Genomic DNA, 21,331 nt, shown 5'->3' with positions numbered 1-21,331 from the left:
AGACAGAAAGAGTCCCCTGTGCTGCATCTTTCTCTCTCAGAGGAGTCGCTTCATTTGCATTTTCGCTGACTGGTTTCAGAAAGCGTGACATGCAGGTTTTGCATTTTCATCTTCGAGCTGACCCTGAGAAGATCATTCATGCTTTTTATTACATCATGCCCTCTATTCTGCTCTTAGTTGACTCTTCCTCGCCTCTCTACGCTGCGTGCCGTCACTTTTCTTTTCTTTGCAAACAGCTCTGCAACGATTGGCCCCCAAATATATACTAACTTGCCGGCCTGCACGTCCCACCTCGCTACATAAGGTGAGCGGGCTTCTGTGCGTGATGCTCGACACCAAAAAAGGCAGAAAACATGGCTGCAGACACACAGAGAGGAGCGTCCTCACAGTCAGCACCACCTTTCATAACCATCTGCTGAGCGTTCCCATTCCCCCTCCCCAAAATCCTTTCTGCTGCATTTAATGTGGACTCATGTGTCCTGGTTCTTCTTTAAGGAGCGGTTTCTTTTACAAATCCACACTGAGAGACGGTTCTCAGGGGTTAAAGTTGACATACTGAATGAGTGCTGCAACACCTGACCAGTCAAAAGTCTTCTGCTGCATTTAGAGTCCATCCGTGTGCAGCGGGGACGTTATGGGCCGGTTAACGGCGTAATCCCGGGCTTACTGTGGGTTATAAAAAGCACCGTGGTCGTTTTAGTCCGCTGTGTTGTTGCACGTGAGCGCGTTTGACCGAGCGGCTGAGTGACAACTGCCAATTTTCCACTTCGGGACGACGCCAAAGACCACCTCCTCCTCCTCACAGCCTGAGAATCTGTTCTTACTATCAGTATCTCTCTTACATTCAGGCACAAACACAACTAGAAAACCAGATTACAGTGTCACACAGTTATTGGGAGTAAAAAAAGGGAAGATCACAGATGATAAATAAGTCACAGCTGGTTTAGTGGAAACAGGGAAGTTGCTGTATTGGAAAAATGACTGTTTGGGTGTGTTGAGTTTTCTGGTTCTTATCCACAGATCAGCAGGGAGTGTGTGTGTGTGTGTGTGTGTGTGTGTGTGTGTGTGTGTGTGTGGAGGAAGTGAGTAACGCTCCCTGACGAGGAGGTGGGTGTAGTTGTGATTAAACATGGAGTCTTGAGATTCTTCTTCATGCTGAGACGGAGAAAACGTTAACAGCTGTGAATCCGACAGATGACTGATCCGCCGGAAGTTAATAAAAATATTCTTCCGTAAATCGTCTTTTTTACCCCCCCTCATCAGGTAAAGTAAATAATCAATTAAAGGCCATTTTTCATTTTCTATATTCTTCCACTTGACTACGTTTTGGATGCAATCAGTGTCACCAGGTACTTTGCAGATTGAACGCCGTGTCGGAGCCAGAGTAGCTTGATTTTAGTTTTGTCTGGTCGGATATTCTGCCAATAATCAGTCAACAAATCAAAAGTTCAACAGTCAGCATTTAAAACTTGCATCACAAAAATTAATGTTAGAGTTTGAGACCCTTGACGAAGCAGAAGAGGAAGAATATACTGATGCGCGAACAGAGTGGAGTGAAACTGAAAGCGTATTTCTTCTTCTTGGGATCTGTTTCATCAGTTTTCACCGCAGACGGAGAACAGTGGCGGTCTTGAACAAGCGCGATGAAGGTAGGGTTGTTTGCGAATGCTCGGGATTTACCGGAGAAAGGATTAAACAGTGTGTTGGCAGGTACGCATCCACCGATGGAGATAAAGGTTACCAAACAAAATGTTAGTGATGTATTCCTTCTGTTGATCGATCTGGTTGATGATCAATTTCTTGCTCAAGGGCACTTTAACAGCTCATAACAGCTTCTAAAAGGGTTTAAACCTCTCACTTTATATTCACAAGACTTTGTTTTCTTTGTCTTTTCGTCAACAAGAAGAAAAACGAGGATAACTTCACACATTTATTGTATTTATCTGAATACAAAAGTGCAAAAAAATGGAGAAAAAAAAACATTTCTTCCCCCCAAACATATGAAAACGTTTAATAAAAGTGATTTTTATAAAAGAGGAGGCATCTTCTCGGTTATAAATCCCATTATTCTCAATTGAAATCACCGTTTGCTTGATTTTTCACTCTTGCTTGATGCAAGCAACGAACCGGTGCCAAGTGACAGGAGCTCAAAATTATGTAACACAAGCCTGTAAATCCTCTTGGCGCTGCAGTGCCAACCGGGACCTGGAGGAACCTGGTACCCCCGCTGGATTATCACAGTCTTATTAATGTACACGGAGAACACACCGCGGCGAGGAAGCAGATTATAAACCACATCCTGTTAACTGCTGGTGGAAATAAATAACTGTGAGCTCTAGGTTCTGGGTTTGGTGGCGAAGGTGAGGTACCCTGTGTGGCCTGGGATTTCTCTGGGCGGGGTGGTGGTCTTCAGGCTGACGGAGGTCTGGACCGGAGCAGAGGCGGGAGGTGCTTTCTCCGCGGCGTCAGGCTCCGTCTGAGCGGAGGAGTCTGGGCCGAAGTCCGGCAGCGGCAGGGAGACGGTTCTCACGTCGTGGACTCTCAGCAGGACCTCCACGGTGTTGATCTCCTCGAAGCCCTGATCCGCCAGAGCCTCGCACGTCCTCTGAACCTGCTCGATGCACGGAGAGAACGAACAGACCCGACCGCCTGGAGACGAACACAGAGAGAGAACAGATGTTTAAATGTCGGTCATCCTGTCCAGCACATATCTCAACGTTTAGATGGATTGCCATGAAATGTTGTGCAGATATTCACGGCCCCCAGAGGTTGAATCACACTGATTTTAATGATCCTCAGTGATCCACATCAACTGGATCGATTGGGACAACATCTTGTGCAGACAGTCGAGATGATTTATCCTGGAGACAAATGTTTTCAGGCTGTAGCGATCCTCTCACTTTCCCCCTGACGCCAACATGAGATTGTCCTGATTGTTCTTGGTTTACGACCAAATGTGAAAGAATTTAATCTAGATATGTGAACATCTTGTGCTCTGTGACTCACCAAATCAGTCTTTTCTCTGAAATGTTCCTTGTTTTGTCAAAATTTCCACGACTCCATGAGGAGCAACTTTCGGACTGTAGTCTTTCTGTATCTTAGAATGACTACAGTCACGACAAGATTGTGAGTTTGGCTAAAATAAGATTGCTAATTATGTCATTGAGAAGCTAAATTATATACATCTCAGTACCAGGAAGCAAGAGATGATGTGGACTTTCATACAGGAGACCAGGGTTAATTTTAAGTCATGATTTCTTTCTCTTGTCTGCCATTCTTAAATATTCCATGATTGTCAGACGAAAACAAAAGTATGGAAACTAATTAGGTGCAGTTAACGTGTTGTAGCCCGAGCTTGGATATCCCAACGTGTCTCTTCTCATGTGAAAAAGTCCAAACAACAGCGTCCAACAACATGAGGAAGTTCTATTAGATTATGTCGGATGTCGGGGAAAATGTCAGCGTGCTTTCTGGTGAATTAATGACAGAAAAGCTGCGACTGCCTGAAGGAGATGGAGTCGGTTGATGATGGAGTTAGTTGGATAGTTAGACCAGAACCTGCCACATTTACCCTTCAATCTTTAACTGTCAATATATACAACAATCAGAAGCAGTAACTTGGTCGTCTGAGGTTATCTGACTCATAATTAGGGATAGATACAGAACCACTAATGGGAGAGAGTCACTAACAGTTTAATTTAATCAACGAATCTCTCAAAGATCAAGATTAGACGGCTGCTGATCCACTTAACCTCGTTCTATGCAGGCCGACACATGTGGAGGCGTGGGAACAAAAGAAGTGACTGTTTGTGAGATTAATCAGAAGTTTTATGAGTCAGGATACTCAGAAATATTGCACAATGTACCGTGGTATCATGGTTGTTACAGCCAGGAAACACATGATCGCGCCTTTGGGCAAATCAAATCTTCCTCAGAGCGTCAGACGAGTCAGACAGGAGAGAGGAGGGTATCTTTATTGTTTTCTCTGCATGTAGTCAGTTAAAACAACAACCACAGACAAAGACAAATAATCTGAACCAGGTTTATAAACCGAATATGGACTCTGGAGAAATGTAAACTCACCCGAGGGAAGCCGGTGATACTATGACTACTATTAATAATCTGTTTTCCTCACACCTAAAAACTCATTGAAAGCAGATTTCTTTCCCAAACACAGCAGTCCTGTGACCCGTGAGGCTCCAGGCTGGAGCTTGCTGATCATCAGGGGATGAGCCGACGCTTTAATGAAACGGAGATCACCTACCAGCGCCGGCCTCTCGTCTCCAAGTGAAAGCCCGCGGTGAATCGCAGCGGGAGGCCCGAGCAACGAGCCAAGAAAACTTTCACCGGCTGACCTGAAGAGGGAAGAATGTGACTCTGAGCGGGACAGCTGGGACGGGAGGGGCGAGGGTTAACGAAACAAACTCAGGCTCTGCAGGTTTTATACTTTAAAATCTGAAATGGGGATAAATAACTGAAATTGTAGCATCTGAATAAGCCTTTTTGACTTTCCTTGCATCAAGTAAATAAATAATCATATCGTTTTAAGAAGAGAAAACACTGAAACATCATCACCTTTACGTTGATGTGCTTAACAAATAGACATATAATCCAGTGTTTCCCACACATAGACTTCACTATGGTATATTATCCAGGTATATCTGACGAGACAGCGACACCTTCTGCGATCGATTAATCATCTTTCTACACCTCCTGTCGACTGACTTCATATACACTTCCTATCAAATAAAGGGATCTGTAATTAGAACAGTTCAGGGGCACAGTTGCTACCTTTTTAGCAAGTTAGCTCTGGTGGAGATGAAGCTAGCGGTTTGGACTGTGAGCTCGGGGAACCAGGGGAGTGTTGGTGCCGAAGCGGCCAGCACGGGAGCTTTGGACCAGGACGCTGTCAGGGGTAGCTGGTTCAGTTCTTCAAGTCCTGCCGATGCTTTTATCTAATTCTTTAATCTAGTTTCCAACTAAATTTCTTACCTATCGCACCTTTGGATAGTTTTTTTTTCTCTAGAAAAATCTGGTGGGCTGATTTGAAGTTATTCCTCTTCAAAAAAAATATATCGCATCAAGTTGTCCTGGTTTGTTTCAGAACCGGAAACAATCAAGCCACCCAATACTGTCAGTTTCTCTGTAGTTTAAATGTACTCTAGGTTTTTACTATAATTCCCACCTGCTCTGCATTTACAACTTCTATAATATACCCGCAAATTTGTGATTAATGAAGTCTTTAACAGTGTACACATGATTTTAAACACATTCATTATAGCTTAAGGTGCTCTTCAGACTATAAAGTGGTTTCTATAGAAGTCCCACTTTGTATTCCAGTCACTCGCAGCAGCAGCAACAAACTCCATCCTTCCTTTCTCCTCTACCTTCCACTCTGCACAGTTTGTTTTCAGTTTCACCCCCTGAGAGCATCACCGGGGTCACAGGACACATCTGTGTTGCAATCTGCCCCCTTTAATCTTACGCACTTAATCTGCCGCAGCGGTGACGGCGTGAGACTTTAAGTTTTTAAATTCTGAAGTCATCAGCATGTAGAGTTAGAGGAACGGGTCTGCAGAGGGCAGCCTTGTTGAAGAACTCTGATCAACATCACGGGACACTTTTTGGGATGTTTCAGATAGCAGTCGTTCCTTCAGCTAACAGGACCGGCGATCTCCCTCGAGACGGCCACAAACACAACCCGATGGTCTCCTAGCAACCAGGACGAACAGGCAGGGAGAGGTCGAGTTGATGATTACACAAGGGCGTCTCGAGTGGTTATTAATAACCCTCGAATGTCAACCATACGTCCACATCTAGGATCTATACATGCGTGAAACTATGATTCCTTATCAGGTGCTTGAGTGTGTGTGTTCATGGGTTCTGTTTGGCTCACGGTTGCATAATAAGAGTGTTTGTGCGAGCGAGGAGGGAGGGTAAGGATTCATGGTGCTACTAAAGAAAGGGCCGGGCTGAGGGCCAGAGCGTTAGAAGAATTACAACTCTGAGGAGGGGAAAAAAAGGAGAAATATTTCACTGGCCCTGTCGAACGCTGCAGCGAAACAGCTCACAGCAACTTTATCTGGAGCCTGAGAAAATATCTGGAGTCCGTCTGTGCAGAAACAGGAACCACGAGTCGATGAGCGCTGTGACAAACTTTGTCGTTAACAGTTTAACATAAAAACCTGCTTCCTATCACGTGTCACACGACTCCTCAGACCTTCCCCAGGTTACATTTTATTCTCTTTTCCATCTTTTAGACTTTTCCTGAAGCAGAGGTGCTCAGCTCGGCGCCGGCTCTCTGGAGAAAACATCCCGTCTGAGCAGTGGGAAGTAAATCAAGCCTGTCCTTATGGAGCCACATTCACCAGCTCTCTCCCTGCAGCATAACCCTGTATGGTCATGGGACTGCTTCTACAATGGCTGCACTCTATTTATCAGTATCTGTATGTGTGTGTGTGTGTGTGTGTGTGTGTGTGTGTGTGTGTGTGTGTGTGCATGAGAGGGTCAACAGCTAATGAAAGGAATATGCAGCAGTGGCACCATAAAAGGGATCCAGAGAGGAGGACAGGGAGCAGCATTCCTCTTCATATTGGGGCTTACTTTATAAAATCACGCTGCATTTATGAGCCTAAGGAATACGAGCGTGTACTCGAACCTTCATGCTCATAAAACACTGATCCTGTGTATATTAAAGATGCAGCATCGCTCTGTTTTTAGAGTCGGTTCATGGGAGAAGTGAGAAATGTTGCTCAGTGCCCAAGATAGTCAGTTTACTGTCACAGAGGAGGAAGTAAGACAGAAAATATTCGCACTTGATGCTGCAAAGCCGGAATATTATAGATTATTTTGACTTTTTCTCCTTAAATAATGACTCAAACATTATCAATTGGTCATTAAAATAGTCGCAGCTCTTATATTTTGCTTGTTTTGCACTGACAGCCGCCTGTACAGCTGTGATGTAATCAGCTTTCCTATTTTATGTCGTTATGTTCTCCATACTTTTGTTAAAAATTAATTATTTTATGGTTGTGATTCTTGACTTTTCCCCTGGAGATAGAGAACAAAAGAGGTAGAGAGTCCAGGGGAGCAGATTTCTTTAATCAGATCAGATGTCTTAACAATCGATGATTGGTTAATCATTAATAATTTATTAAATTTGTTGGATGTTTTTTCATCAGAAAGCCGTTTTAACCACTGACACGTTCTGTGTTTGACACAATAGGAGGTAAAAGAACAAATAAAGTCTTCATCAAGTTAAAACAATAAACCTGTTTTTGCTTTTCAATTGGACCCAGCAAAGCGCGATTAACACTGAAGCTACTTTACAACTTATAGGTTATAAAATCAGTTCTGCAGAATGTCTTTTTGTATTTTCCTTATTTCCTCATTGCAGCATTTTGTGATTTATTTTGATATACTTGATAAAAAAGGGCTTGAAATGTGTAAAAACATACATTTTGATGGATTTGCCCTCGCTTCTGATTGTCGGTCGATACCGTTTTAACCGTTAATCAATCACTGATTAATCATTAACGACCCTATTTGAAAGACTCTTGAGAAAGTACGTTGCTATGTGTTCCTTCTGTGGGATTTAAATATTGACTTTACATCCAAACACTGACCACCTGAGCGAGCTGCCAACCTGTCCGGACATGCTGCTGCTCCCTTTTTGCTTCAACAGCTGAGATTATTCTGTGACCAGGAACAAACAGAGTCACACACACACACACAAACACACACACACAGACACACAGTCACACACTCACGGAAGGGCAAAGTTAATGAGTGCTGCACTGGCGAGGATCGATGGCCGCTCAGGGAGTGCAGGGCAAGCGACACGGCCGGAGGGGAAATCATTTTCAGTGGCTGGTATTTTAAAATGTGTTCAGTCACAGTCATGTTGCTGCCGAGCCACGACGAGTCACGGAGGAGTCAGCGTCAAGTGATGCTGAATGTTCCTCTAAAGCCACTTATACACATACATATTTACATACAAGCAAGTAAGTTAATAGTATTGACTCGACAGGGCGCTCTGTGATGCTACACTTGTGTTTAATACACGAAATTAGATCATACTTTTGGATCTTTGTTGTTTGCAGCTGTGTGAATTATGTAATCTGGGAGTTCTTGCTTCACTGTTGGGTAACCTCACACTGAATCATTCTTGCATCAGGCTAACTGAGGCTCACTGAAGTAAAAGATCTCTGGTGTCCTACCTTGTCTCTTCATGGCGGTCTTGGCGTGCTTCACGGCCTCCCAGGGGCTGGGGATGTCCAGGAAGACGGCGTCTGCCACCCCGCTCACTCCGAACCCGTCCTGGCACACGTCCTGGTTCCTGACGGTGACCAGGTGATCCACGCGGTGCTCCTTGAACTCCTCCGCCGCCTTCTCGGCCCGCTGCTGGTGGAACTCCACCGTGTGGAGGTGACCCGTGGGGGCGATGGTGCGCAGGATGGCGTGGGAGAGCGAGCCGCTGCCCGTCCCTACGACAGAGACACCACAGGGAGAACGAATACAACTTAATTTAGTTGTTTTGCTGCTGTGTGTCTGTGGTAATGATGTTTTTGTTTTGCAGTACAGATTACTGCTATTCTGAGTCATTTCACTGCTGTTCTGGCCTCGACATGTGGCTGATAATTGATTTTTCTTGCCTTATTGATACTGTGTGGGTTCCAATAAAGAAGAGCAGTGACTCAGGGACACGTGATGGTGTAGAGACTCTGCGATTAGTCTTTGTGTGCTCCTGAAATCTATAAAAGGTGATGAAAAATGTAAATTTGTGTTAGCTAATGAAGCCGAATATCGATGCTCCCGAGGTGAAGCCTAAGTTTCCCTCACGCCTTAAAGCTAAGACGGCCTCATGAACCCCCGAGCGGCTTCAATGTAGTGTCAAATTATTGGCATATATTGATTATATCTGATTATTTGAAACCTTTTCAATGCTCATTGTCCGCAGTATCAATAGAGTCGCCTTCTAGTCACTCGTCTTATTAGCTTGCATATCATGAAAGATAACTTTGCATATCGTTGTTGGTTGACAAAGAAAACAGCTGCCCTTTGGACATACTTTGCATTTGGAAAGTAAAGCAAAGGATTCAAGCTTTTCCATATGCTCCACGTTTCTGACGAAAGTTTTTTTTTGGACGTCAGTTCACACGACATTGCACTTTCATGTCTTCAAACCAGATAAAAAAACAGGTCAAAACCTCCTCAACGGTCGTTTGTCCGAGTACAACGTGGACATAACGACATTTAATCTGAGAAAAAACCTCACATGAACATGTTGTTATGTCTGAAATGACGTTTAGAGCTTCCCTCCGCCCTGATGTAGTCTAAACAAAGGCACTCACAGCTGTTACTACAGTACAACACACACCCACATCTTCACACTGCTTCTCTCTCCACTCGGCCTGATAAGTGGATGCTACATTTCTGAGTGGGCCCTCTCTGCCCTGCAGTGCTCGGGCTGCTGCTTAATGCCTGCTAATGTGCAGTTAGCAAAAAGAGGGATGCGAGTGTGTGATTTCTACGGCAACAGAAATAACTCCAGTCATGTGACTTGCTGTTAAGGTGGAGAGAACTGAGCATCGAGAATACAGTTGGCGCCCATCCTCCGCCCCCCTCTTCTTCTTCTCCTCCTGACATTACGTCACCACCGCCTTTGTTAGCGTGGCGACAAAGAGAGCAATGTTTACCCCTCAGCAACACTTTGACTTGCTAAAAACCTCACACTGCTGAGCTGAATGGTGCGTGACGGGAAAACAAGGGTAAATGGGAAACTATGGATGAATGCAGCGGACGTCCGGAATGAGGACACACAGATGTAAATAAGGAGGTTTAAGATGGAGGAAAAAACTAAACCGGAGCAGCAGAGAGAGATAATACTAACTCTTAGATACGCTTTATGCTTGAATCACCTCATTAAGTGATTAAGACATTTTATCGTTATGGGTGAAGGACTGACTTTGCTGATTGTTCTGGATGTTCTGAGTGACAACACAGACATTCAGCAACTATATACAAATATTAAATATGCAAGACAAAAGTCCTGAAACAAAAACACACCAAACAATTGTTGATAATGTGTCATCAAGGACGTTTTATATTTTCAGTCCCTTTTGTTTGTTTTTGTGAGCACGATTTCTCAGAAGCGAGACAGGCTGTTATTTTCCACCTACAAAGTTTTCTCCCTCTCTCTTTCTTTCTTTGAAATAAAACATGTGGATAAAACTAAACAAAGATATTTATTCATGAAATGACAAGTGCACTTCAGGGTTTCATGGAGAGGGAATAAACCCAACGTCTCCATGTCCTGTTTATTATTTTCTGAATAAACCTGCACAGTTCGGTAAATCTAAAATGCTTCGTTAGTGTTTGTGGGTTTCTTTCAATCGTGCTGTTAGTCTAACTTCTTCAGGTCCGTTACAAACATTTAAAGAGCCTTTTACAACCAAGCAAGAGGTTGTATGTCGGTGACGATAGGAGAAAGCTTCCTCGGCTGGCTGAGAGTGGTGATACAGTGGCAAGCCAGCTCCTCACGCCTTACGGCAACTCTGGTGGGACACACTACCTCTAGCACTTTATCTATACGTGGCACTACTTCAGCATGATACATTAAAACGGCTGCATGATCCAATCCAACTACACAAGAAACTGCAGCCTCACACTGTGATAGTCAGGCTGAGCAGATCGATCCCCATCTGCAACGTACAGTTTACTGTTGAGAGGAAATGGCTGTGCGGCTCCAGCAGAGTTCTGTCTGAGTGATGGTGAACCCAGAGCCGCAACTCTGTCTGAATTCGAGCCGCATAAACACACGATCAATCAGCACAGAACCGACTCTGGACCTCAGGCTTCGTGCCAGGGTGCTGCTGACGCATCCGGTTTCCATCCTGGTGTATCAACAGCCAAAACCACCGGAAAATACACTCAACATCAGGAGTTGTGTCTAAACTCACGTCGGAGATTTGTAAACTCAGAATGAAATGTGAAGCTAGAGCACAACTCTTTAACTTTTGTTCGAAAACTGGTTCTTTTATTCATCAGCAGAGGATCTGAAACTGGTCCTAGAGATGAATGATTGCGCTGAACATGCGACAGCAAGTTCTGAAGTCAGACAACATCTTTTCTCTAAACCAGGACGACTTAACTATATGCACCAAGTATTGGTTTGATACGAAGTGACGAATGAGTGAAGAATGAACACATTATCAAAACAGTTGCCTGAAGTCATCGTGTCAGCTGTTTGCAATCAGTGTTAAACTTGGAAACACTCGAGGAGAAAAAAAAACGCTCCGAGCAAAGATGAAACCTTGAAACACAAAGCACAGAGAAAACTGTGGTGAACCTAAACAGTCGGCTATTGAGTCGTATGTGAAGCAGTGAGACTAGTGATATCTGACTGTTTGTGCTTTCGGCTTCATAGAGAGGAAATAAACCTCTGTTTGACCCTTAGACATGAGTCTGATAGAGGATTTGGAGCTGGTGGGCACATTAACTAGCAGCTACATTCTGCTGAAGAGCAGTAATAACAGATGATGATGAAACTGCCCTTTCAAGAAAGCTTTGCTTTGATGCAAATGGTCAAGACGACCCGTGATTCATATCTACATTTGTAATCTCTCAGAACAAGACGTCATGTCAGTGGGAAGCTACTGTATGAGAGGAAGATGTGATACAAGAGGATAAGATGTGGTGGGGGAGGGGGGCTGCTGACCTGGACTGTAGGTCAGCGCTGCTTTTTGTTCTCGGTTAATATCACAGTCAACATTATCTGGATGGAGAACAACAGCGAGGATAGAGGTCAAGGAACTCATTTTCCCAGCAGGCAATCTTAGAGAGTGAATGTTAGAGCGTAACCATTAACCCACTTATGTGTCTGTGTACTGAGTAAAACTCCCAAACACTGAATGTTGCTGTGAATCAGCTTGAAGGCCAAATGTAGGTCGTCTTTTCTGGCAGATCTTGAGAGTGACTGTTTGCTGCTAGTGAGTAAGGTTTGTACATCGGGGACTACAAATCTCTGAAGTGTGGTCTTTCATTTTCTGGGAGCATTTCTTCATCAGAGGTCATATAGATATGTCGGGTTTTAGTGTGTTTCTCCATGCATTTCTGGCACCATAGCAGGATTCAGTGATGTACTGATCTTTCCTTCTTTTTTTGGTTCCTTGATTGTCACCTGGAACTGAACCCTAGGAACTGAAACTAGAATGTGACATTTCAAACTATGACCCAAAGGTGAGTTACACAGAATATCTCCTGAGTATTTGCTGAGTATGCTGGCACTGGAACCTGCCTGATGTGGAGCTCTGATACAGGCAAAAAAAAAAAAGCAACATACAGTTAATAGAAAGCTTTAAACAGCCGGAACAAGCTGCCACCAAGGTGACTCCTCTGCATGACCGCATGCTCCTTCAGCAGACTTGGCATGTAGGCCAAGTGAAACAAAATTATCACCTCTAATCGCTGCATGTTCACACAGCTCGCTCACAAAACGTCTCTCCTCCGCGGGACAGCACACGCCGTTTATAGGCCATCATGCAGAACATTATGAGCCACCACTGCGTCGTACAAGCGTCGATTAGCACCCTCAACGACACTCATGTGCTGTTGTGTGTGGCTAATAAAAAGCTGCATTCAGTAAGTAATTTAATAAACCAGCATTTTATCTGCTGTTCAAACCACTATTTGAATGTGATAAGACTTCCAGAGAGGGAGGGTTTTAATCTGAAGAATGTACGCGGACGCAGAGTGTTAAATATGCATTAAAGGGCCGATGTAACGTGATGCTGATGCAGATAGCGCAGCCCTCCATACTGCTGGTGTGTCTGCTGACTAAACAGATTTCCTACAGCACTCATTCATCACCCTGCAGACCCCTCCAATCTCAACACACACACTCACACACACACACACACACACATACACGCAATACAATCAATAAAGTGTCATGCGCAGGGCTGGCAGCAGTAAAGCATGATGAAGCACTGCAGCACACACACGCTTACATCCTCTCCCATCCCCCACCCTCACCGCCCTACAAATGGAAGAAACCGCACAGAAAACACACTCTGGATTGAGGGCAATTAAACAAATGGAGGGTGGAGGTGAAGACGAGGCAGAGGGAAATATCAGACGGCAACACTGGATTACATAATTGACTTTGACACATCTGTCGCCGTCGCATGATGCTCAATATCAACAGCTGAGGCTCTCAGACTGAAAGGTGTGAACAAGACGACTAAAATCAGCTGCAGTGGTGAAGACATGAAGCTCTGATGGATAATAAAATGAAGGCAGCACGAGAGTCCTTGTGAACATAAAACTAGATTTATACTTGCTGCAACGTTTTCATAGCAGTTCCAGCTGACAGACACATAGAAGGAGAAGATTGTTATGGCCTTAATACGCTTGCCTAAGGCTGTCTCTAGTTTTTGGACACAAACAAACTAGCTGCGATGATCGCTGACTCTCACATAGCCTCATGTCGCCCGTGTCTCTGCCAAAAAGTTGACTTGAAGACACCACAAAGACCACAGCTGATGGCCAAGGGAGGAAATAAGTCTGCATACTGGTGGTACAGAGAGGTGGTATGGCAGTAGTCCTTATTTTTCATTTGAAACAAGACAACTGGAAGACTCTGGACTGTTGATACACAAACCATTGTTATGATATAGCAGCATTTTAGCTAACAGTCACTTTTAATGGAGAACATGTCTGATTAAAATGTCACTGCACCAAGGAGGAGAAACTGCACCAACCGAGTGAAAACATGGATACTGCAGTGACAGGCTCAAGGGGCTTGAACAGCCAATCAGAGTGATTTCTCTCACAGAGGGGCTCCAACACCGATTCCACTTAATCAGACAGCCAGACAAGCACCAACATGAGTCGACTAAATCCAAAGGTGTGGCATACGCTGCACACACTAGAGCCACGGACGCTCAATGATGACCCGACCATAGCTGGGACTTTAAACGATATTCACCAGCAAGAAAACAAATTGACCTACAACCTTCAAGCTCCAATATTTTGGGCAATCTGTTTTTGTTTCAAACTTTTACAATATTTGATATTATTTCCAGTGGTATTTTCTTTTGCTATGTCATTTTCTATTTGTAACTTTGTCCATCATTCCAGCAAAATATTTATTCATATAAAGTCTCACAGGGACTTCCAGGATGTGGTGACTACTAAGATGCCAAGATGAGGATGTTTGAATACATGAGAGGGGAATTTTGAATTACATTCCTGGCAGTCACAGTGAACTATTTTGGGAGTGTCTGTTGCTAAACATGTTCAATAAATATTAGCTACACGACTAATAGCTGTAGCTTCACTGCTTGGTGAAATCCAATTCTTATATAGACGATTCTGTGCATGCAACAAAATTCTTAAATGCGAAAGAAAAATTCAGTGAAGTTGTTTGTTTAAAGCATTGACATCAGTTAACGTGATATTATTCTCTTGACTGAATCTGTATTTGTGTGGCTTTCATTGATCCACTTGAAGTAACCCTCACCTGACTCGCAGACGACGGATCCCGGCTTCAGCTCCAGCATCATGGTGATGGTGGCGATGTCGGTGGTGTAGAGAATCTGTGTGCGGTGCGGCAGGCTGACCGTCCACAGCTCAGGCGTGGGGTGGAGCACGTGGACCCAACCGCCTTTGCTGCAGGTGACCTTCGACCCATAACGCTGACCGATCAGGTCTGTAGAGTGGCGAATGACTCCGTAGCGCGTCTGTGTTTGGGCGCCCTGCTGCACCTTGACCGGCATCAAGGACTCGTGGCCCAGGTAGACGATGGCGACGTCCCCGTCCTGAATGAAGTCCGAGTACTCCACAAAACTCATGGTGAGCTCTCTGTGACAAGGAGGTGAGAGGTTGACACAGAACAATCGTCAGCAGCAAATTATGTTCTTAAAACAGACATGTACAATTCTCCACATTATTCTGAAGGTCCCAGATTCTTGTTTTGAACATTAAATGCCTGCTTTTCTCTGTTTTACAGCCCCAAAACGTAAAATTTGGGTTGACAGAACACATATTTTTCTGAAGGCTCCAACACATCCAACTTGATGTGGTGATGCTGTGCTTTATAATGTCAAAGCATAGTGTTTTGCTCTTCATACAACTAACTCCATACAGCCAACGATCATGGATGCTCTAAATCATATTTGGGAATCTCTACTATCTCTGCCACAGATTATGAGCCCAACTTCTAGCAACTAGGCACCTGAAATGAACACATATCATTTATTCATTAACATCTAGGTTAGCGTCTTTATCAAGCGATTACTGGCCAGTTGCCATGACATTAAATTATTACATTTTACACAATTAAATTGTTAAATCAACAGTCAACCATGATGCATCTGGCCCAGGATGCTGGTGAGCCTCGTTGCCATGGTTACAAGCTCTGCCATGGTTACCAGCTGTCACGTTCAAAAAACAATTATTTCAGTTACAGTAGACTGAGACAGAAAACGGCGGATTTTCTTTGTTTCTTCACGAAAGAAAAAAAAAGGGACGAATAACATGTCGGACAACATTGAGAATATGTGAGTGACATGCATGAATCGTGTCTTTAATCGTTCTAAGTCACATTTTGATGTTTGTTGGAGAAATTTGATTTTCTGTCTACTTATAACGTTCTTCTTTTATCGTGATTGGGATTCATTTGATGGTTAGCTTGATATTTTAACATGATTGTGGTTGAGGGATAAATTTAGCCTCACATTAATGTAAAGAGAAACACAGGTCGATGGAGAAACAGGTGTCCACACAACACAACAAGTTTTCTGTAACGTTACCCAGCTAACTTAGCCATGATATCATCCCAACTGACAGAAACGTTAGCTGTTAGCGACGACTGCTAAGTAGCTACCTTAGCTAACGTTTAAAGCGTTTTGAAGTGTACACCACTGTTTCTAACCTCACACACACATAAAGGTCACAGTGTAAAGCGTCTGTAAGCACATTTTGCTAACAACTGCAACTGAATTGTGTGTTTCAACCGCTGCTTTCACTTGCTAACTAGCTAACATGCAACACATCAAGTTTTCTGGAACGTTACCCAGCTAACTTAGCCATGATATCATCCCAACTGACAGAAACGTTAGCTGTTAGCGACGACTGCTAAGTAGCTACCTTAGCTAACGTTTAAAGCGTTTTGAAGTGTACACCACAGTTTCTAACCTCACACACACATAAAGGTCACAGTTTAAAGCGTCTGTCAGCACATTTTGCTAACAACTGCAACTGAATTGTGTGTTTCAACCGCTGCTTTCACTTGCTAACTAGCTAACATTCTAACGTTAGCCACCATAACCGTTGCGCTTCGAACGTACAAGAACCGTTGACGACGCTCGACCTACCTTCTCTTCAAATGGCGTCCGCTGGCTTCGCAATCAAAACGAACAGAAAAAATGGTCCGAGACCCACAAATTTAGCTTTTAATGCTGAAGAAAGTGCATGTGGAGGCACTGACGGCTGCTCATTCATTCCCCACACATGTGGTTTTGTTTTCACAGGAAGTTGAGTAGAGACGAGCGGATGTTGAGCCGCTTCACGGATTAGTAAACGTGCTCCGCCTTCAAAAGCGATTCAAAGAGGCGCTCCAGATGATTTATACATCTGATAAATCTTCTTTTCAACCCAAGATACCGCAAATCTTAATGCTCACGTATGGAGGCCCTGACTCATGAGCCTTCTATTACTACGAAGCTCATTTATACCATGTTTAAATAGTAGAAAAGAGACTAAACCACGATTATCTTCCCAAATAAATTATATAGTATTAAGTAGTGTAAGTATTTAGATCCTTTGTTTGGTAAAAGAAGCAATACCACACTGTAAAAATACTTTAATACAAGTAAAACAATCTTGTATTTACAATTTTATGTAAGTAAGAGTACATAGGTAGTAGTTGAAAATGTACTAAAAGCTTAAAAAGTGAGAGTTGTGCAGAAAAATAGCTCCTTATATTCAATTATCAGTGAAATATTACGTTTCTTGGTCATGGTGATGATAATTCTACTAGATAATGAACTATGGAGTAAATAAACTGTTGGATTCATACAAATGAGTATAAATACAGGGGCAGAAAGAATGTTTGGTGCATTTAATGTGATTTAATGTCACATTATTACATATTTGATGAGACGATGACGTGTTATATGTAGGTTTTTGGTCTCGTCTGTTATTTATAATGTTATAAATAGCTGACTTAATAAAATGAGGTAAATAAAAACAGAACAGAGACATTCAAAACAGATTTTTCAGTTTCAGTCCTCCATAATGTTATGTAGTTTACAACAAAACATGTATGAGATGATTATATGTTTTGTATGTATGTTTCTGTCACTGAGTTAACATCAGTTTGATTTGTTGTATAACATTCAGTTATTTAAAAGCTTTTCAAGAGTGATATTTGAGTAAAAGTACATTACTTGCCTCCACAATGTAGTGGAAGTAGAGAGTAACACAAAATGGAAATAATAAGCACATAATCTCAAAATTGTACTCAAATGTAGTACTAAAGAAGTAAATGTACTTCAGATTCCATCAGACATCTACAGGGTCCTTGAACGCAACTTAACAGGATATTGGAATAACATGTGATCGATCTTATGAATGCATCTTTTGTTGGATCGGATCGCATAATTTAATTTTATCTGCAGTTTTGCACAGAAAGTAGAGTTAGTGATCGGTGTGCGGAGTCTGTGCTGCACACAGCGGACAAATCAGCGCGTCCAATTGAATGAATGGCCTACAAATACTGACCAATGGGAGCAGAGATGGCTTCCTATAAAGGACGATCTGATCCATCAGACCGAGCGCAGATCTGCTGGGACGCTGCTTGAGATTCGTGAGCTTCTCGGACGGAAAAATAGGGATCTTTGTATCAACCACTGGTAGTAGTAGTCCACAAGTCCGACGACAACAGGTAGGAATGTTATTTAATTCAACGCCAAATTCCGACACACGACAGAATATCTTTGATTTTTAACGGTTAAATGATTCCTGGGCAGTCGAGACAGATTCTGTCGGCCTAATAAATAAATCCTCTTTTCAACACAAAGACTCGTGTTAGCTGCTGTAGTGGATTAATACACTTGTATCATATATAACGATGCATGTTTAATTGATTTCGGCACCTGTCGAAACGCATCCAGAACACTTTGTTCACTGCGGGATATTAATGATCTGAGCTAAAATATTCCATCCATCATAATGTCGCTGTAAATCGCCTCCCGACGCTCTTTGTTCGGTTAATCTGGCTGCTTTTCACCGTCTCTTCCCTCCATCCTCCGCTCAGGGATCAGCCATGCCTTTCGGTGCCACGCACAACCAGATGAAGATGAAGTACTCCTCGGAGGCGGAGTACCCGGACCTCACCAAACACAACAATCATATGGCCAAGGTCCTGACTCCTGCTATGTACGAGAAGCTGAGGAGCAAAGAGACACCCAGTGGATTTACTGTGGATGATGTCATTCAGACCGGGGTTGATAACCCAGGTAAAAACAAAAGCGGCTTTTCGGCCAAACTGCCATCTGTTCTGCCTCATCGACGCGTTTAATGGCCGCAGCGGCGCTCAGCGCTCTGACAGCAGCACTAACAGCTTTTTACACTGTGACCTTGCCGAGGGGATAAACTACGACCAACATGTAGAGACATATGCAGCGCTCAGTCAGTTAGAATGGGCCTCCATTATCACAGTAATATCACACTGCTTTACAGCAAATGGTAAAGATTAGTGTTACATAATGTGTGCAGAGCAGCAGCTGATAATCCACTGCTGCCTTCACCGCCTCACTCAGTCCTCATGTTTAAACCTCAGGAGTAATGTGATGTCCCTGAGGTGTGTCTGCTCAGGTGACCCTGCTCACCTTGTAGACTGTATTTGTGTTCAGTTCTGAGGGTATGGCCCAGCTGACCCTGAAGGGCCTGACAGCAGAGGATGAGTTCCCTGATCTCAGTCAGCACAACAACCACATGGCCAAGTTCTTAACCCTGGACATGTACACGAAGCTGAGAGAGCGGCCTACACCCAACGGCTTCACCATAGATGGTGTCATTCAGACAGGGGTTGATAATCCTGGTACAGTCACACAGTCCATCCTGAGACCTGATGACACTCAGCACATTGATGTAGTCAGGATGTTTGTCTGTCCTGTGTGTTGTCTCCTCTGACTGTGACTCTGTGTGCAGGCCACCCCTTCATCATGACTGTGGGCTGCGTCGCCGGTGATGAGGAGACATACGAGGTCTTCAAGGATCTGCTGGACCCCATCATCGAGGACAGACATGGAGGATACAAACCCACAGACAAGCACAAGACCGACCTCAACTCCGCCAACCTGAAGGTACGCAGCCTTCTGTCAGGCTTCATGGCTGACTGTAACACCTGAGCAGACACTAACATGTATGTGGTTCTCCTCAGGGTGGAGACGACCTGGACCCCAACTACGTCCTGAGCTCCCGCGTCCGAACAGGCCGCAGCGTCCGCGGCTTCTGCCTGCCACCTCACTGCAGCCGAGGAGAGAGGCGTGCTGTGGAGACGCTCTCCATCGAAGGTAAAGATGCTTCTTGAGTTATTGTCGTGCAGGTTGTTTGCATCTGTTATGCTGAATCACTGACTGTACTGATGCCTGCTGCTCAATGGTTGTGTAAACGGCTTTACAGTCGAAGTCTGTAGGCCTGAACCACAGTGATGCTCAGTGAAGTCAGTGTGATGCTGGCTGGGCTCAGTTCTGCAGCAGTAGGGCGCCCTCTAGTGGTAATACAAGAGATGACAGCAGCTGATTTACTTTAGTGCAGTACAGTAAAGGTCAACGTGACTCTGACATTTAAGAGTCCTTCACAGGATGATGTTGATCCAAAATGGCTGCCTGTGTCTCTGTTTTGCATTTTATGTTTGACATTTTTCTCTTCTCCCTGCAGCTCTGGCCTCTCTGAGCGGAGACCTGAAGGGCAAATACTATGCTCTGAAGAACATGACCGACGCTGAGCAGCAGCAGCTCATCGACGACCACTTCCTGTTTGATAAGCCAGTGTCTCCTCTGCTGCTGGCCTCAGGGATGGCCCGCGACTGGCCCGACGCCAGGGGCATCTGGTGAGAACTAATCCTCGCTGACAGTTCTCACAAAACTTTTCTGTTTGAGATTTCATTTTGAAGGAAACTGACCAATATTTTCTGTGTGAAGGCACAACGATAACAAGACATTCCTGGTTTGGGTGAATGAGGAGGACCACCTGCGTGTCATCTCTATGCAGAAAGGTGGAAACATGAAGGAGGTGTTCGACCGCTTCTGCACCGGACTCACCAAGGTTGGAAGAAAATGTTTTGAGTTTGTCTAAATAAGTCTAATTTATTAACTTGTATGATGCATGAACCTGATTAAATCATTTATTATAATAATAATAATAATAATAATAATAATAATAATAATAATAATAATAATAATAATTTCCCAGTCTGGGATCATTAAAGTAATTCTATCTAAACTGGTTGTGTTTTTCAGATTGAGAGCCTGTTCAAGGACAGGGGACACGCTTTCATGTGGAACGAGCACCTGGGCTACGTCCTCACCTGCCCATCTAACCTGGGCACCGGCCTGCGTGCAGGTGTGCACGTGAAGCTGCCCCACATGAGCAAAAACGCCAAGTTCGAGGAGGTTCTCAAGAGGATGAGGCTGCAGAAACGTGGAACTGGTGAGTAAAACTTCTGTGGTCATGTCATCGACATTTAATAATTTATATTAATATTTTGAATGTGTTTGACATAAATCCAATTCTTGCCCTAAAATTTTCTATGTAAGCTCATCTAGACTACGATCATGGCAAATGGAAGTTTAATAATTTGTCTCTCCCATCAGGCGGTGTGGACACAGCCGCTGTGGGCGGAGTGTTTGACATCTCCAACGCTGACAGACTGGGCTTCTCTGAGGTGGAGCTGGTGCAGATGGTGGTGGATGGAGTCAGGCTGCTGGTGGACATGGAGAAGAGGCTGGAGAAGGGCCAGTCCATCGACGACATCATGCCCGCCCAGAAGTAAAGCCGTCCTGACAGCCAACGACCCTCCTGCCCTTTACCGCTCCCTCTCCCAGCGCCCTCTCCTCCCTCCCCATAAATGACTGTTCGACTCTGTCCTGGAATGCACTCTGTATTACAGTTTCAATTTGTTTATTTAAGATGAAAGTTCTTGTACGTTGAGGATGGAATAAAATAAAAAATGTTCTGTTAAGTTCTTTGTCATCTGAGACTGTTTATGATTTAATCTAATTACCCTCATAACATTCAGCCTAAAGCAGCCCACATCTCA

General features: G+C 43.9%; 2 protein-coding genes across 3 annotated transcripts; one reads left to right on the top strand and one right to left on the bottom strand.

Annotated features, from left to right (window-relative positions):
• Positions 1-1,917: 1,917 nt before the first annotated feature.
• On the bottom strand, positions 1,918-16,579 carry trmt61a (tRNA methyltransferase 61A). Its single transcript, XM_030443478.1, has 4 exons — positions 16,380-16,579; positions 14,525-14,865; positions 8,220-8,486; positions 1,918-2,649 (listed from the first exon to the last, which is right to left on the bottom strand). The coding sequence occupies exons 2-4, from the start codon at positions 14,853-14,855 to the stop codon at positions 2,336-2,338; spliced, it is 912 nt and encodes a 303-aa protein (XP_030299338.1). The 5' UTR covers positions 14,856-14,865; positions 16,380-16,579; the 3' UTR covers positions 1,918-2,335.
• Positions 15,412-21,253, top strand: ckba (creatine kinase, brain a). 2 transcript variants are annotated; one of them, XM_030443476.1, is made up of 8 exons: positions 15,412-15,563; positions 18,921-19,108; positions 19,219-19,373; positions 19,451-19,583; positions 19,951-20,122; positions 20,214-20,337; positions 20,532-20,721; positions 20,886-21,253. In XM_030443476.1, exons 1-8 carry the CDS (start codon positions 15,541-15,543, stop codon positions 21,062-21,064), a joined length of 1,164 nt encoding a protein of 387 aa, XP_030299336.1. In that variant the 5' UTR covers positions 15,412-15,540; the 3' UTR covers positions 21,065-21,253. The 2 variants fall into 2 exon arrangements, with proteins under 2 accessions (XP_030299336.1, XP_030299337.1); XM_030443477.1 differs by lacking the exons at positions 15,412-15,563; positions 18,921-19,108 and adding exons at positions 17,798-17,950; positions 18,323-18,524.
• Positions 21,254-21,331: the final 78 nt, after the last annotated feature.

This window comes from Sparus aurata, chromosome 16 (assembly GCF_900880675.1).
Source record: "Sparus aurata chromosome 16, fSpaAur1.1, whole genome shotgun sequence".
Classification (NCBI taxonomy): Eukaryota; Metazoa; Chordata; class Actinopteri; order Spariformes; family Sparidae; genus Sparus; species Sparus aurata.
Note: the sequence above shows the minus strand (reverse complement) of the source record. Positions and strands in the feature narration are given on the sequence as shown.

Excerpts from the sequence above, each read along its gene's own strand:
- trmt61a (XM_030443478.1), bottom strand. The coding sequence starts at position 14,855 with ATGAGTTTTGTGGAGTACTCGGACTTCATTCAGGACGGGGACGTCGCC. Across the intron at positions 8,487-14,524 it reads ATCCGTCGTCTGCGAGTCAG|GGACGGGCAGCGGCTCGCTC; the intron begins GTGAGGGTTACT and ends TCTCTGTCGTAG. Across the intron at positions 2,650-8,219 it reads GACCGCCATGAAGAGACAAG|GCGGTCGGGTCTGTTCGTTC; the intron begins GTAGGACACCAG and ends GTTCGTCTCCAG.
- ckba (XM_030443476.1), top strand. The coding sequence starts at position 15,541 with ATGTCGGACAACATTGAGAATAT. Across the intron at positions 20,338-20,531 it reads TCTGCACCGGACTCACCAAG|ATTGAGAGCCTGTTCAAGGA; the intron begins GTTGGAAGAAAA and ends TGTGTTTTTCAG. Across the intron at positions 20,722-20,885 it reads GCTGCAGAAACGTGGAACTG|GCGGTGTGGACACAGCCGCT; the intron begins GTGAGTAAAACT and ends CTCTCCCATCAG.